Source organism: Panthera tigris, chromosome A1 (genome assembly GCF_018350195.1).
Source record: "Panthera tigris isolate Pti1 chromosome A1, P.tigris_Pti1_mat1.1, whole genome shotgun sequence".
Taxonomy (NCBI): domain Eukaryota; kingdom Metazoa; phylum Chordata; class Mammalia; order Carnivora; family Felidae; genus Panthera; species Panthera tigris.
Window position 1 is genome coordinate 237,033,755 of NC_056660.1, and position 15,745 is coordinate 237,049,499.

The 15,745-nt window shown below is 60.1% G+C and overlaps 1 protein-coding gene and 1 long non-coding RNA gene across 2 annotated transcripts; one reads left to right on the top strand and one right to left on the bottom strand.

The window, feature by feature from the left end:
- Positions 1–319: 319 nt before the first annotated feature.
- On the bottom strand, positions 320–12,734 carry LOC122230741 (cuticle collagen 2-like). Its single transcript, XM_042957142.1, has 4 exons — positions 12,643–12,734; positions 12,056–12,523; positions 10,942–11,120; positions 320–480 (listed from the first exon to the last, which is right to left on the bottom strand). The coding sequence occupies exons 1-4, from the start codon at positions 12,732–12,734 to the stop codon at positions 320–322; spliced, it is 900 nt and encodes a 299-aa protein (XP_042813076.1).
- Positions 12,735–13,366: 632 nt separating this feature from the next.
- LOC122231963 lies at positions 13,367–15,347 on the top strand. The gene is made up of 3 exons (XR_006209280.1): positions 13,367–13,594; positions 14,135–14,362; positions 15,191–15,347. It is a non-coding gene; the product is annotated as an uncharacterized LOC122231963 (long non-coding RNA).
- Positions 15,348–15,745: the final 398 nt, after the last annotated feature.

Sequence of the window (15,745 nt, forward strand, 5' to 3'; positions counted from 1 at the left end):
CCTTCCGGAAAAGATGGCTCTTCATCCGCCACCCCGACAGCTCCTGTGCCCCGCCTCCTCCCACTGCGACAGGCCGGCCTCGCGGGGTCACCCGCTGGAAACGTGCTGGTCCTGGCAGGCGCCCCGGGGAAGCCCAGCCCGAGAGGACAGAGGCGGGAGCACCGAGAGCTCTCGGGAGGAAGGGTCTGCCGCGGCCGCCAGCTGGGCCTGCCCTGACCGCGGACCCCGCGGCCCCTCCTGACAGGCGCCCGGTCAGGGGGCTCGGTGCTCTGACAGCACGGGGTGTGCATCTGTGTTTCTTCAAATCCCGCTTCTCACGTCACTTCGGGGGACAGGAGCCCGCGGCCCGGCTGTCTGCCTGCTCCTGCTTCCTCCCCGCAGCACAACAGCTGACAAAACGGGCGACGCACATCGCGACGCCCTGCGTGTGTCCTTCAGGTGACGTCCGGGGGTGCTGTGCACGGTCCTGGGGAAGGGGTCCTGAGAACAGAACGTCATCCCGTGACACAAAGCAACATTTCTTGTTATGCAGCAAAACGTTATCTCAGAATAAGTGTGACAAGCAAACGCATGGCCGCGGTTAGGTCCTCCATCGGGCGGTGACCTCGAGAGGGGATGTCTGGCGGCCGCTGTGGACCCCGCGTCCCAGCAGAGACCGGATGGCACGGGGACTGACGGCGCCCCGTAAATAAGCCGCTCACTTCCCATCTTGCGCGTCTTAAACGTGGGGTGACACGGCGCCCTGGCCGCGGCCTGTAAGTACCACTGACCCCGGAAGCAGCCGGGACCCGCAGGAGACCAGGGCAGGGACGGGAGACGGGCGCACGGGCCCAGAACGTGTCGCTGTGCCAGAAAAGCAGGGCCGTTGGAGGGACTGGGGAGTCTCCCAGGGGCCAAAGGGGGACACTTTAAGCCCCAGTAGCTGGAATGGATCAAAACACAGGGAGCATGTTCCAACCCAAGGGGTGGTCCTGAGGCTCAGAAGGCACAGCTCTCACGTCTCTCCTTGGGAGGCTCCTGGGCCATCAGATCACGTTCACTCCGTCTCTGCCATGTCTCCGAGGGGCCATGAGTGCGCTGCCCCAGCTCACAGGTGAGGGAAGACGACAGAGCCCCAACAGCACCGTTTCCCGAGCCCGGAACCACCGCCGGCGGCCCCAACACGGCCTCGCAGAGACATACGCAGCCCAGGACACACAGCCCGACCTGAGCAGCCTCTGCACCGGCCGCCAGTGGCCGTGATGTGCGGGGACAGAGGAGCGCGGTCACTGGTGCTGCGAGGGCAGGGTCGGCAGAAACGGGAACATGGGAAACTCTTAGGGCAAAAGCCCAGTTTCTTCTTCAGCAACCAAAAGTCAGAAGAAGGAGGAGGGACAGAAAGGACCAGAAAAGACCTCACGAGATGTCACTAACATGTCATCTGAGCCCCGGGCATGAACTTCGCCACATGCTGAGGTTAAAACAGACTGGGTGAACACACAAAAATAAACTCAAAATGGATGAAAGACCTCAATGTAAGACAGGAAGCCATCAACATCCTCGAGGAGAAAGCAGGCAAAAACCTCTTTGATCTTGGCCGCAGCAACTTCTTACTCAACACGTCTCCGGAGGCAAGGGAAACAAAAGCAAAAATGAACTATTGGGACCTCATCAAAATAAAATCTTCTGCACAATGAAGAAAACAATCTGCAAAAGTAAAAGGCAACCGACAGAATGGGAGAAGATATTTGCAGGTGACATATCAGATAAAGGGTCAGTATCCAAAATCTATAGAGAACTTATCAAACTCAACACCCGAAAAACAAATAATCCGGTGAAGAAATGGGCAAAAGACATGAATAGACACTTCTCCAAAGAAGACACCCAGATGGCCAATAGACACATGACAAGATGTTCAACATCACTCATCATCAGGCAAATACAAATCAAAACTACACTGAGACACCACCTCACACCTGTCAGAATGGCTCACGTTAACAACTCAGGCAACAACAGATATTGGCGGGGATGCGGAGAGAGAAGATCTCCTTTGCATTGTTGGTGGGAATGCAAGCTGGTGCAGCCACTCTGGAAAACAGGATGGAGGTTCCTCCAAAAACTGAAAATAGAACCACCCTATGACCCAGCAATGGCACTACTAGGCATTTATCCACGGGATACAGGTGTGCTGTTTCGAAGGGACACATGCACCCCAATGTTTATAGCAGCACTATCGACAATAGCCAAAGTATGGAAAGACCCCAAATGTCCATCGTGGATGAACAGATAAAGAAGATGTGGCATATATACAATGGAATATTCCTCGGCAATCAAAAAGAATGAAATCTTGCCATTTGTAACTATGTGGATGGAACTGGAGGGTATTAGGCTAAGTGACATTAGTCACTCAGAGAAACACAAATATCCTAGAACTTCACTCATGGGAGGACTTTAAAACCCAGAACAGATACACATAGGGAAGGGAAGGAAAATAATATAAAAACAGGGAGGGGGACAAAACAGAAGAGACTCATAAATATGGAGAACAGACTGAGGGTTACGGGAGGGGTTGTGGGAGGGGGATGGGCTAAATGGGGAAGGGCACTAAGGAATCTCCTCCTGAAATCACTGTTGCACTCTATGCTAACTAATTTGGATGTAAATTTAAGAAAATAAAAAATAAAACAAGATAAAATTTTAAAAAAAGAAAAGAAAAGAAAATTGAAAAAAACCCAAACTGGGTGAAAATGAGGAAGCAGGAATACTGACTGTGTATTTGGGGCCATCAGAGAACGACTGACTGTTTTAGGTCTGATATTTGCCTCGGAGACATTTTTATATGTCTCCGTCTTTTAGACACAAGCGCCGAAACATTCACGTCTGGTGTCCTGAGTTTGCCCCACAGCAAACAGGTTGGGGAAACGGGTGGGATTGGCCCCAAGTTACGTGAGCCTGTTCTACTCTAGTTTTGTGAATGCCTGGAATTTCCCGTGAGGAATCGTTTAAAATGTGGAGTTTGGAACAGGAGCAGGTGTCCGTGCCCTGCGTGCTGATTCTCTAGATTAAGTGTGCAAGTGACGGGCGAAGAGTCCTGTGTGCCATCGGTCCACGTCCGCCCCTGCGTGTGCGCCTCTGCCCGCCACGTCCCCCGCAGCCCGGTCGTCTGTCCCGGCCAGCTGTTGGAGAGCCCGTGCGTGTCAGTGACAGGTCCCCGGGGCCCGTGGAAGCAGGAGAGGGTCCAGCGTGGCCGTGCCCGTCCTCAGCCCTCTCGGAGCCAGGCTGGGCACACTCGGAGGGCAGGGACGGGCCCCCCAGAGCCCCACCAGCCAGGCCTTCCCAAGGCTGCCCGCCGGGCTTCCCTGCCTCTGATGCCACGGCCGAGAGGCTTCCGTGACGTCAGCCTGTTGTGCACAAGACGAGCTGTAGCCCGGGGCAGCGGAAGGTGACTGCAGGCCACAGTCCGGAGCAGCCGAGCACTCCCGCCATCTCAGCGTGCGGCCTGGCCACCGGGGCCCCAGAAGACGGTGACCCATTGGAAAAGGCCACACGACGGCAATATCAGACCTAAGCAGGCCGATCAGAGGCAAACACACAAAACTGGAAAAGGGGCTCGAGGGGCAGTGAGGCCAGGAAGATGTGTATTGATTCCCTGCTGAGCGCGTGCCCGGAGCACCGGCCGATGAAGACAGCTCCCTCGGCTCCCTGACAGCACTGAGCCCTGCCTGCCTTCCAGAACCCGCCGTATCGAACCAGGCTCCCGGGGTTCACAGGGAAACACTGAAAACCGTCACTGGGTTGAACATGGGCCTGCTATTTCCGGCCTTCTTATGAAAACAATGCCTCCGTACGGTTTGCCCTGCCGCTTTCCCGGACCTCTGGCCGCAGACGGCGGTGGATGGTTGCGGGTCCCCCGTGTGTTTCTCTGTCTTACGGTGGCTCCAAAGAGAGATCTGGCAAAGGCACACTTTCAAAGTGCCAGCTCAATGTGCTTTGAAAGTCTCAGCCCGTAGAAAATTTCTCGGAGCTCGTGATCTTTCAGCCCCATACCCCACTCCCCCCAAAACACGAGGAATCAAAGAGAAAACCAGCAACCTTTTCTCCACATTGTGGGAGACGCTCACCTAAACTGTGAGGATCGGAAGACCCCAACTGAGATCCCACCTCGTCCGGCTGGGGGCCGGTGACGATGGGCAGAGGCTCCTGGCGTTTGCGAGGCTGCTGTTCTGACCAAAATGATGACCAGCCCTTCTCTCCCCGCCCAGAACGAGGCTTAACAAGGGTGCCAAGACCCATCGTGCCCCGGGGACAGGGGAGACTGGAGTGACTGGGGCCCCGTGGGCAACAACTCAAGTCTGCACCACGCCCAAGGGTGTGAGCTGGGGTCCAACCCGGCTTTGAGCCTCCTGCTCCGGAGGCCGGGACCCCATCAGGATTCCGGAAATTCAGAGAACCTGTGCCTCCTCACAGAATGCGAGGTAGAAGGGAGAGCGAAACCTCCAATGACTTCATTTCTAGCCTTCTCCTTGTAACGGAACGTCCCGCAGACGAGACACCGGCCAGCCAGCAGGACAGCCCTACCGGGAGACGGTCTGAGCTGAGCGTCTTGCCTAAGATGGGGTCCCAGGGCACTGGACGTGGCTCCAGCCCTGACAGGCACGCCGAGCAGAGAGGCAGGTCTACAGCTGAACTTGTCCCTGATTGGGGAGCGGAGCGACCCATCCAGCCCCCGGGGTCCCCCACCCCGGGCTCCAGGAGCAACGTCAGAAGACAGCGCCTACGTGCACAGGCCCTCAGACACGGTGGCGACACCTTCGGTGGAGCGGGGACCGAAACAGGGTGCAAACCCTGGTGGCGTCTGGGCTCGGGCAGTCAGGAGCTCCTGGGGCAGCTCGCCCCACAGGCCCGCGCGCCTCCCCTCCGAGGGATGACAGCACGTTCTCAGGACGCCAGGCCGTGGGGCCGAGGCTCTGAAGGAGCAGGTGTGTGTTCAGCAAGGCGACCCCACTGGCAGGCAAGTCCCGCACCCCAGGGCCGGCCCCTGCGTGTGGTTCCGGGGTGAGCACTTGTGCGCCCAGCAAGCCGCCCCTGCACACGCCCATGCCAGCCACGCATCCAGAGCGGGTCAGGGGACAGCTACCGTGGACGTCTGTGGGGCACAACCACCACCAGGGGCAAGGGAAATGCCAGAAGGGAAGTACAGGGAGAAGGAACGTCTCTTCCAGAAGGACTGACTTTTAACCGCGCAAGCTCAGTGGTTAAAGAAAACACAAACGGAATCTGCTCGGAAAAACCTGACGACGGACTACGTTCAGCCACGTCTACAAGTTTCTTATTCTTTTCTAATGCACGGAAAACCAACAGGTTTTCTGAGCCACCCCTGCCTTGGGCCCCGTGTATGAGTGGCTCCCCTCCCCAGCACACGGTTTTATTTCACGGAATAAAATATTTCTGCGAAGTCAAATATACCCTCGACAACATGAAATGTTATTACCTAATACTGAATCACTAAAACTAGGTAAAATACCAATACATATTATTTAATATTATTATTTGCTAATATTATAATATTAAATATTCTTATCTTCCTAAACTATAAGAAAGAAGATTTTGATTTTTTTAGGGCCATCCTGGTTCTCTGTTCTTTGGGCTGCTAGTTTAAAACTGTAAAATACTATTACATCATTATTTTTCTCTAAGTCCTCCAGGCCTGTCGAAACAGCCCTTTCTCCCCGATGATCTTCATGGTCCTTGTCACCAGTGGCCAGTGCGGTGGTCAGTTAGTGTCCCAGAGTCCTGGTCCGACAGACACCCTTGTCTGAGCAACCAGGTACCACAACGTGTGGACACTGAGTCCTACAGAGAGTTCCAGGGCAAGGAAGTGAGGCCAGCGGGTGCTAGAAACGTTCATAAATAGAAAATATTCATGGGTAAGTTAAGAAAGTTTCTTGAAGATATTATTTTTTCCTGACCATGGCAGCAATGAAAGGGCATGTAATCTAATTTCAGCCTTTAGTGTCCTTGTATAATCTTGCCCTTACGTTAGATTTAAGATAGTGTTTCTTGGGGCGCCTGGGTGGTTCAGTTGGTTGGGCGACCGACTTCGGCTCAGGCCATGATCTCGCAGTTTGTAAGTTCAAGCCCCGCGTCGGGCTCTGTGCTGACAGCTCAGAGCCTGGAGCCTACTTTAGATTCTGTGTCTCCCCCCTCTCTCTACGCCTCCCCTGCTCATGCTCTGTGTCTCTCTCTCAATAATAAATAAACATGAAAAAATTAAAAAAAAAAAAAGATAGTGTTTCTTTCTGGGGCGCCTGGGTGGCTCAGTTGAGAGCCCAACTTCAGCTCGGGTCATGGTCTCCCAGTTTGTGGGTTCGAGCCCCGCATGGGTCTCTGTGCTGACAGCTCAGAGCCTGGAGCCTGCTTCGGATTCTGTGTCTCCCTCTCTCTCTCTGCCCCTCCCCTGCTCTGTCTCTCTCTCTCTCTCAAAAACAATAAATAAACATAAAAAAAAAAGTTAGTGTTTCTTTCTAGGTATTTTATCCGTATTGAAAATTAGATTGTAATGTATGATTATGTAACAACATACCATTTGAATTTGGAATTATGTGACATAATTATAGCATAATCACATGATAATATACAATTATATTATAACAGTATTAAAAGAAGAAACTGTAGCAGTCAGATAGGGCAGGTCGAGCTGCCGTGACAACAATCCCGACACGCAGTGGCTTAAAATCGGGGCTGATTCTGGCTCTCACAGTGTGTCCACCCGGGTCAGCAGGCCGCCCCATCCACGGAGCCTGGCCGAGCCTCCAGCAGCTAAGGTGCCACCGTCTGCCACAGCAGGTGGAAGGGAGGGGGGTGAAGTGCAAGCCAAAGACAGTCACAAGGTCCCGAGCCCTCGGGCGGTGGGCGAGGGCGCTCACCCCAGGGGCGGCACCAGGAGGCCCCCAGGGCCGGCTCCCCACCACGCGTCACCACCTCACCGCAGCCCCGGGCCAGAAGCAAGAGGGAGCAGGCTGGGAACCAGGAGGACCGGGGAAATCGTGCCTGGAGCCCACCGTGCCTCCCGCGACTGCACAGCCTTCGCTGAAACCTCAGGAAAGTCAAAGGTCAGAGACTGCAGTCACAGGGGTCTGCGGTTTCCCAGTCAGCTGAGCGGGAGTGACCCCCCGGGGGGCCCACGGAAGGCCAGCTGCGCTGGGAGAGAACACAGTGAGAGAAGGTGGTTGGCCCCCAAAAGCGAGGGCAGGAAGCAGCATGCGCAGCTGAGTCTGCGAAGGCACAGCAACGGATCAGCAATGCAGGTGTGCATTCGTGCATTTAGTGAGCTCCTTTGTCTACGCGGTCATTCGGTCTGCTGATTGCTTATCTGCCTCTCTCTGAGGACATGCACGCTCCCCCGGGCAGATGCCTTTCTTTCTTCTGTCCACTGGTGCACCCCAAAGCCCCAGGAGAGCGCCTGGGACACGGAAGGTGCTCTGTCAGTACGTCCCACATGAACAGTTTCAGCCTCCCGCATGCAAGAACGCTCCTGATGTCTCTTCTCTGCGCGGCTCTCCTTCTACGAAGAATGCCACCCATATGTCCTCATTCATTCAACACTCGTTAAGCCCCTACTCTGCGTTTAATGTGCACCTACTATTACAATAAGTCCCCAACCCTCTTGAAGCATTGATTCTAGCGTAGGAGGGAGGAAATGAGGGCAAAGAAATAAAGCAAGGATACAATGTGCCCGACGGCAATAAAACACAGGAACAAAACGGGAGCATATTGGGGCTCACCGCCCACACAGCCGCACCAGACTTGGGGCGGGGACCCGAGAGGCCTCGAGAAGTTAGGGAAAAAGTGTGTGTGAGACGCCATCCTTCCCGATGGACACACGTGGGGACCCCCTCCGTGGACCTGCCAGTGGTGATGGTGGGGTCGCTCTAAAGACACAAACCCAGGCCTTCCCAGACTCCTCCTCTGTTACAGCTTGAACTGTGTCCCCTCAATATTCGTACTTGCAGCTTTAACCCCCAGCACCCAGGTCGCACCCTCATTCGGAAACAAGGTCATCGCAGCTGCGATCGGTTAGGATGTGATTGTGCTGGAGTGAGCGGCCCTAATCCAATATGACGGTGTCCCTACAGAAACGGGAACTTTGGACACAGGCACCGGACACGCCCAGGGCGACTGCCGTGTGAGCCTGAAGACAGAGATGCGAGCGGGGGTCAGGAGCCCCCAGACCGCCAGCAGCCGCCAGAGGCCGGACAGACGCCTGGGACAGACTCCGCCTCACAGCCTCGGGGGGCCAGCCCTGCCCACGGCTTGGCCTCGGACTTGTCCCCTCCAGAGCTGAGAGAGACCCCTGGGTTGTGGCTCTTTGTCAGGCCCCCGCGGAGGGGCTCCCCTGAGCCCCGAGCTGGGGGTCAGGCCCCCCGAGGGGCAGGTGTGCTTCTGACCGAGCCTGGTGACCACAGTCCCTTGTCAGGAGCTTCTTGTCACGGGCAAGAAGAATGCCTCTTCCGCCGTTCGTACACAGAAAATGAAAAGGTTGCTAAATGTATAAGTAATTTTGACTGAGTCATTGATCTGGATACTTTTAAAGTAAAACAGTAAGTATTTCTGTCACACTTTGAAGTCGGGCTCGGTGGCTCCCTCTCCTCCCTCGGGGTTATTTTATAGCCATTAAGAATGTGTTCCTTTTATCTGGGCCTTCAATTAATTGAATTTCAAAAATACTCTGAAATGGCTTTTTTTTATATAAAAATCAGCCACCTCCTGGAGGACATTCCTGTATGATTTGCTGCCACAGTAATTAAAAGCCTGTGTGTGACACCGGTCACCGTCGGAGCGTCACCAGCTGCACTGAGTTTACCGCCGGGGAGGCGGGGGGGACACTCGGTTTTTTTAGGTGGCCGGCAACTGTCCCCAGCCACCCTTGAGGGGGACACACCAGAGTCCCCAGGACAACGAAGTACAAGGCAGATCGGTGCCCCAACGACAGAGCCACAGCGCTGACCCGCCCACGTCGGCAAAGGTCCCTGACGGCACGGCTCCGTCTGGGGCGCTGCTGGGAGGGGTGCACACAGGCCTCCCCGAACCCGGGCTGGGAGGGGTGCAGGAGAGGCCAGCAGCCCAGCCCCGATGGCAGCACAGCCCCCTGTGCCCTGCGCTCCGCCCCTCTGTCTCCCTCACCCGCTCCCTGGCCTGGGCAAGTGCCATTTGGTACCTGGTCACCGTCCACCCGCCACAGCGGGTGATTGCGGAGCAGTGCGCGTGAACGAGGCGGGCCGACCGCGCCTTCGCTGCCGCCGCCGTGGGAAAATGGGCTTTTGGGCCGCGAGTTCCGGGGAGCGCGCCCCACGGGGCTCCTACGGGAGGCCCCCCCCAAGCTCGCACACTCGGGACCCACCCGTACACTTCCTGTCCCCACCCGCAAGACGTCGTCTCCCAACCCTTCCGTCAAGGACTCCGACGCGACAGTCAAACTCCAGGCGGTGTGTGTGCTGTTGTCTCTTCTACGCTTCACGGTACCTCCCTCTGGTGTGGATGCCGGTGAGTCCAGGTAAACGTTTCAAGCTGGACCACACAGACTGCAGACGGTGTCTGAATTGACAGCCTCTCGCTTTTAATAACAGAAACCTCCCTAAAATCTGCCCATGCGTTTCAGCATCACAGACATGACATCGTGTTTCTGAAATGAGGAGAAAGAAAAACTTCCCAACTCCTGCTCCCTGGCCTCCTTCCAAGCCCACGAGGGTGGGAAAACAGGAAGGGAGGCGGTGACCAGGCGGGAGTGGGGGGCAGCCCTCAGGCCCCTCCGATCACCTTGGGCCGCGGCCCCCGGCACCTCTGACCCGGGGCCAGGGGCGCGTCCCTGTCCCTGACCCTGACCCCAGCACCAGGCTGCTTTGAAAGAGAAGCCACTCAGACTTTCTGCTTTAAGTAACTCAGGTTGGCGCTGGGCCGGGACAAAGCCCTCCTACAGCCCTGCGGCCCCAGTCCTCAGCTCCCGGGGGCACTTGCCAGAGATGAGCCATGTCGCTCTCCACTGTCCAGCCCCGGGATCTGGGCCCCACGCTGCTCTGCGGCTAAGTCTGGCCACGGAGCCGTTAGAAGGCTGGGCCCTGCCAAGCCCAAGGGCATCTTCGGGACCCCATGCCCAGTGCTGCCAGGCGGTCCCTCTGAGGCCGTCCTCACTCGGGACCGGTTCCTGTGGCCTCCCCTCCCCCTCCCCCACTGCAGTCGGAGCCTCTCGTGGGTCCCCAGGGAGGGGGACCGGGGCGCGGGTCCCTGGGTGACGGCAGGCAGCAGACAGCATCGGGCCAGCTCCTCGTTCCCCACCAGATGCCTCTGCATGTTGCTGCAACGGCCAGGCTGGGGGGGCGGGGGGGACGCGCAGCGGGGCCAGGCCCCGGGGGCACGGAGACTTTGTTTCAGATCGCACCCGGCCGCTCTGCCAGCAGCAGAAACAAAAGACAATCGACAGACAATGGATCCACCAGGGAGCACCTCCGACCACAGGGACCAGAGGTGGGGGCGCAGGGGTGGGCGCAGCCCCTGGCCTCGTTCCTGTGCAGGGAGTGCCGGGGGCGCCCTCCGTCGGCCTGGGGGGATCGCTGCCCTTCGGAGGTGGCCGGCTGCACAATGGCTCCCTGGACAGATCACTCAGTCCCGGGACAAAGAGGGACTTTCCCTGCCAGGCTCCCTGGGCAAGACCTGGGGTATTGCCATCCTTTCCCCAGAGCACGGGCCCAGGAGGCCCTCTCAGCGCGGCGGGAGAGCCGCGCTAGCCTCCTGCCCGAGAGGCAGGGGCAGAGGAGGGCCATCGACGCTTCTGGCCACTTGGCCAGGGAGCCGGGCAAGGTCAGGCCCGGCAGCGTCCAAGTGATGGGACACGAAGATTGGCTTCCAGGGAGCGGAGTGAAGGGAGGCCCTGCCCCCCAAGGAAGGGCGACGGGCCGCTCAGCGCACCTTCTGGGGAGGTGCCGTTTCCAGGGGCCTGGGTGCTGTTCCGGCTGTGGAGACTCCGGAGGCCGCCGGCTGCCCTGAGCTCCACGTGGGCCCTGGTGCTTCTCAGACGCCCGCCTCCACGGCCACCGCTGTCTTGAATGAGCGAAGGCAGGCAGAATGCGCCTATCTCCCCATCAGGGCTGTGAACACAAACATGCCTTGCTTATCGTCAGCTATGAAAAGAATCTAAGTCCCAGGTAGGCTCTGCGGGGAGGGACTGGCGTGCTTGTCCCCGTTGGCCCCGAGGCCCTGCCAAAACCATCCTGTGGCGAGAAGAGGGAGGAGGAAGCTGCCAGCAGGGCAGGGACAGCGGTCATCCCTCCCTCGGAGCCCTGAGTCCACTTCCTTCCGGCTAGAATCGAGCAAGCTCCCTGCCTCACTCTGGAGGACGTTTCCAGACGCCCCGACATACAGGCACCCCTCTCACAACCCCCTCCAATCAGCCCAGGGTCGGAAAGGGTGTCTGCAGGCCCGTAGCCCACCCGAGGCCCAGCTTCGTGCTTCCAGAGCGAACCCTGACCACAAAGCTGTGTCCTTCCCAGAGAAGCCAGCGGAAGCTCTGGGCTCAGCAGCAGGGCCGGGAAGCCAGGACTGCTGGCTCTCCTTCTGCTCCGTGGAGGAAACAGAGGCACACGGGAGGCCCGGAGACAAACACCACCCAGCGTGCCGTTGTCGGAGCAGGCAAATAAATGAGCACTGTCCCCCAGCGGTTGCCGGAGCTTTGATGGGAAAAAACAGGGAGGACAGCAAGTAACTTTTTCAGACATGATCCGGGTCAACAAATCTCAGACGTCATTATAAGGCCACAGATCATGAGGAGAACAACTCCCCTGTTCCTTGAAATGATGGGGAGGGGGCGGGGGGGGGGGGGTGCAGGGCAAGGTTCCTCTGGCTGAGTGACCTGGGACCCACCCAGACTGACTTCCCTCCTGGACTCAGGTCTCAGGAGCCACTGGCTGTCCAGGCGGAGGGCTGGCCCCAGGCCGGACACCCAGCCCAGCAGCACTGCAGTCAGCCCTTAGCAAGCTCCCACTCCCGCCACCCAGTCCTGGGCAGATTGCAGGCTTGCTGTCACCTTTGTACAGCCACCCCCACCTGCCCACACCAAGGCAGTCCCCGCTGCCCGGACAGCCCGAGTGGACTCGCCCGGACAGTAGCCGTGGGAGCTGGGCTCCCTCCGCGCCAAGGGGCGATGCTGCGGGGCTGGGAGTGCGGGGAAGGAAGCCCGGGCCCGGAGCTGCTCGCCCAGCCTACTCCCAGGAGGCCTGCGGGCAGCCGAGCCCTCTGCCAGCTCCTCGGAGCGCGGGGTAGCGTGGCCAACGGGCGACTCAGGAGAACTGGGGCCAAGAACCAGCGAGGCGGTCTCGGGCGCCGTTCCTCTGGCCCAAGACAGCGGGGCGCGGGGGAGGGCGGCCTAACAGCCCCCCCGAAGGGTCTGGCCGGACGGAGGCGGCCTGCCTTCCTGCCGCCCCGTTGTGGCGGCGCCGTCTTCTCTGAGCCCGGCGTCCCTGCCCCCGCCCCAGGGCGCCCCCCGTGCCTGCCCCTACGCCCCACGCACCCAGGGCGCGGGCCAGGCAGAGGGGAAAGTTGGCGAGCGCGCGGCGCCCGCGGGGGAAAGCGTTAATGGGCGGCCGGGTGGGAGCAGCGCGCTCGCTCGCCCACGTCACGCCGGTGCGGGCTCGGCTGACGACCGCGGCGCCTGGGGACGCCGGCGCGCTCCGCTCGCCAGGTGCTCCGCCTGGAAATGTCTCCATTAGTTGTCGCCTGCTCCCCGCCGGAGCGCGCGCGCCGAGCGGCCGCGCAGAGCCCTCGCGGGCGGCCGGTAGTGGCCGGGCGCCACCGCAGGTAGGCGAGGTCCCCCGCCGCCCGCCCCCGCCCCGGGGCTCCGAGACCCCTCCCCCCTTCCGGGGAGGCGGAGGCTCCGCGCGGCCGCCGAGGGGCGCGGGCGGCGGCGACTGCGGCGACTCCCCGGTGCGTCCCGGGCTGCGCGCTGCTCCCCGCGGCCCCGGCGCCCGAGCGGCGCGGGCGGGCGCGTCCCCAGCGCAGGTAGGGAGTGGGCTCGGCCGCACAAACTTTGCGGGGATCGCTCCTGCGCCGGAGGGCACAAAGTTTGCCGCCTGCCGCTGGGGTCTCCAGAGGCGGCCGCGTTCGCTGCAAGTTGCGGAAACGGGGTGCGGGGGAGGCGCGGGGCGCTGGGGGCCGACGCGGGGCAGCCGGGCCTGCCCCGGGACGCCCCGACCGCGCGCCTTTCCCGCTCGGGCGGCGCCCTGCGGGCGGGCGGCGGGGGCGCGGCGGGAGAACCGGAGCGAAACGGTGGGGGGCGGGGGAGGGGTGCAGGCGGTTCGGGAGCAGGATTCCGCGCGCCTGCCTGCAGCTCGCCCGCCTCACTTCGCGTGAGACCCGGAGGACCGGCCGCGAAGGAGTGACCCGCCGACCTCGGCGCCAGCGACATCCAGAACGCCTTTCAGCGCCACACCCCGCCCGGGTGTCCGCAAGCAGTGGGCGGGCACCGGCGCCCCGAGGGCTGGCCCTCGCCCGGCTCCGCGCGCTCCAGCCTCCGCCCTCTGCCTGAGGTCAACTTCGTCGGGCTGGAGCGAGCCCCGGGAGGCTCTCGGTGCGGAGGACGGGGTGGCCCCGGGGGACGACTCGGGGAACCGCGGGGAGCGCCTGGCCTCGGCGGGGCTCGGGAGCGAAGCCCCACGGGGAGCGGGGCGGCGTGGAACGTTAGGGCGCGGCCTACCTCCCAGAGGCCCTCAGCGGCCTACAGCACCCCCCGGGGCGAAGAGAGCGACCCATAGGCCTCTAACGTTGAGCGCTAACCATCCTCAGGCCCCCTGGCCCTGGGCTCCTTCAGCACTCAACAGGCTGGTGGGGGCACCTCGCCAGAGCTGAGCCGCTGCTCGGTCCCCGGGGAGCCTCTGGGGGGTGTATTTAGAACCGAGGGTCCCTGGAGGGACTTGGGTTCAGCACGCGCGTCTATGCAGGAGCATTTAGCTGATGGTACCTGAGATGCCGACCCTCCGGTTCTGCCCGCTCTGGGAGGGAAACCCCGGGGCCTCAGCTCAAGGCTCAGCCTTTTGGGAAAGGGCACTCGGAGAGTTATTCCGGCATTTGCTACGGGACAAAGATAACCCAGAAAGTATCTCGGTTGCAGGAGGCCGGCCTCAGCCCGGCGCAGGGTGTCCACGAGATGCCGGGGTGTGCGCCAGTCTGGAGACAGGCCTGGCCAGCCCTGCATCCAGGATCGGGTCTCGGGGCCTGGGTGAGCCGGGACAAGGTCGCCAGGCTCCTCACGACAGCACCGAGCTTCCCCAGACAGGGTGGCCGCCAGGGTGCGGCAGGCCTGGAGCCGGCGGGAAGCGGAGGCCTTGGAAAGTAGTCGGTGAGCTTGATTTCTGGATTAGAAGTCCAGGTTGCCTGGGAGAACCGGGCCAGCGGGTGGGGACTGGGGGCGTCTTTTTACGACCCAGGCTGGAAAGGGAAACGTTGCAGTGATGGTCAAAGGAAGCCCTTGACCCCCCTGAGGCCTCCACTGACGGGCTGTGCCCTCCAGGGCTCCGGGCTCCGAAGGCTGCTCACAAGATGAATGTTGGCGTGTTCAGGGGGCGGCGTTCCCCGCGAGCTGTGGCCCCGGTGAGGAAGGGCAGGGCGCAGGCCTGGGTGTGCTGCCCGGCAAGCCAGAGCGAGGTGGCTCGGTGCCGCTGGGACCTGGGCGGTGGCTGTCCTCCCCCTGCCAGCCGAGCGCTCACAATCGCTGGGGTTGGGCCTTGGGAGTGGGGTGAGGACAAGGGGCTGAAGGCATCTTTGCCCCGGATTGCTGCTCCCGGAGCCCCCTCGGCCACCCGTGGCTCGGGCCCCTCCGTGGCCCAAACCTCATTACCAGGAGAGAGAGAGCTGTTTGTAAACAATAAATAATGGAAAGTAGGAGGATGTTCAGAAAAGCCACAGCAGAAGCCGGGAAAACTGGAAGGAGTTGGGAGGAGGGGGGTGGGGGAGGGGAGGAGTAGAGGAGGAAGAGGGAGAGCGACTGAGAGATTCATTTCTGCCCCAGAAGCCCCGGTGGCTAGTTTCTTATTATTTACAGGAAGGTGATATTAGCAATTCAGGTGAGAAAGAAATAAACACGGCCGCCACGAGATCAATACAGAATTCAGAAACAATTATTAATGTCATTTGACTCGTGTTCTTTATATATCTCTCCCGGCTACAGACGCTTAAACTGTCTGAATAATTTGCATGGGGCGGCTATTCATTATTTCCGATGATTTTCCTTCGCAAGCAGCTCGGACGTGGCCGGCTGTGGTTCAGCGCGATCGGAGAGCTCGTATTTTCATCTGTAAATTAAAGCAATTACGCAGCAGATATTATATGATGCGTACTGTGGTCTCCAGACAGTCATCAATCACCTTCAACCGAGCTGTCAGAGCGGGCAGATTTCGTTTCTGGGAGGCAGGTTTGCAGCTGGGGAGAGGGCGAGAACGTCATCATTAATTAGAGGGTGACCCTGGGGCGATTCACAGGTCTGAACCCAGGAATCTTTCCGAGCAAGTCTGCACAGCGCCGCCGCGCACAGCTCCCCTCCCGGCCGCCCGACCGCGGGAGGCCGAGCGGGGCAGAGCGGCAGGGGCGAGCCGGGAGGTCCCCGGAGGGCGGCTGCATAAAAGGCGGGGAGCGAGTTCGGGGTGCCCGGGCGCCCATTTGCAGCCTGCGTGCTGGCCTCCGCTTTGCATTCGAGCTGGGTCCCAGGACCGGGACCCGATGGAAA

Bases quoted from the DNA above. Each gene is read 5' to 3' on its own strand.
- LOC122230741 (XM_042957142.1), bottom strand. From the start codon at position 12,734: ATGGAGACATTTCCAGGCGGAGCACCTGGCGAGCGGAGCGCGCCGGCG. The intron at 11,121-12,055 runs GTGACAGCAAGC...TTGTGTTCACAG, and splicing joins GTGGGGGTGGCTGTACAAAG to CCCTGATGGGGAGATAGGCG. The intron at 481-10,941 runs GTGCGCTGAGCG...TTCTGTTCTCAG, and splicing joins AAACGGCACCTCCCCAGAAG to GACCCCTTCCCCAGGACCGT.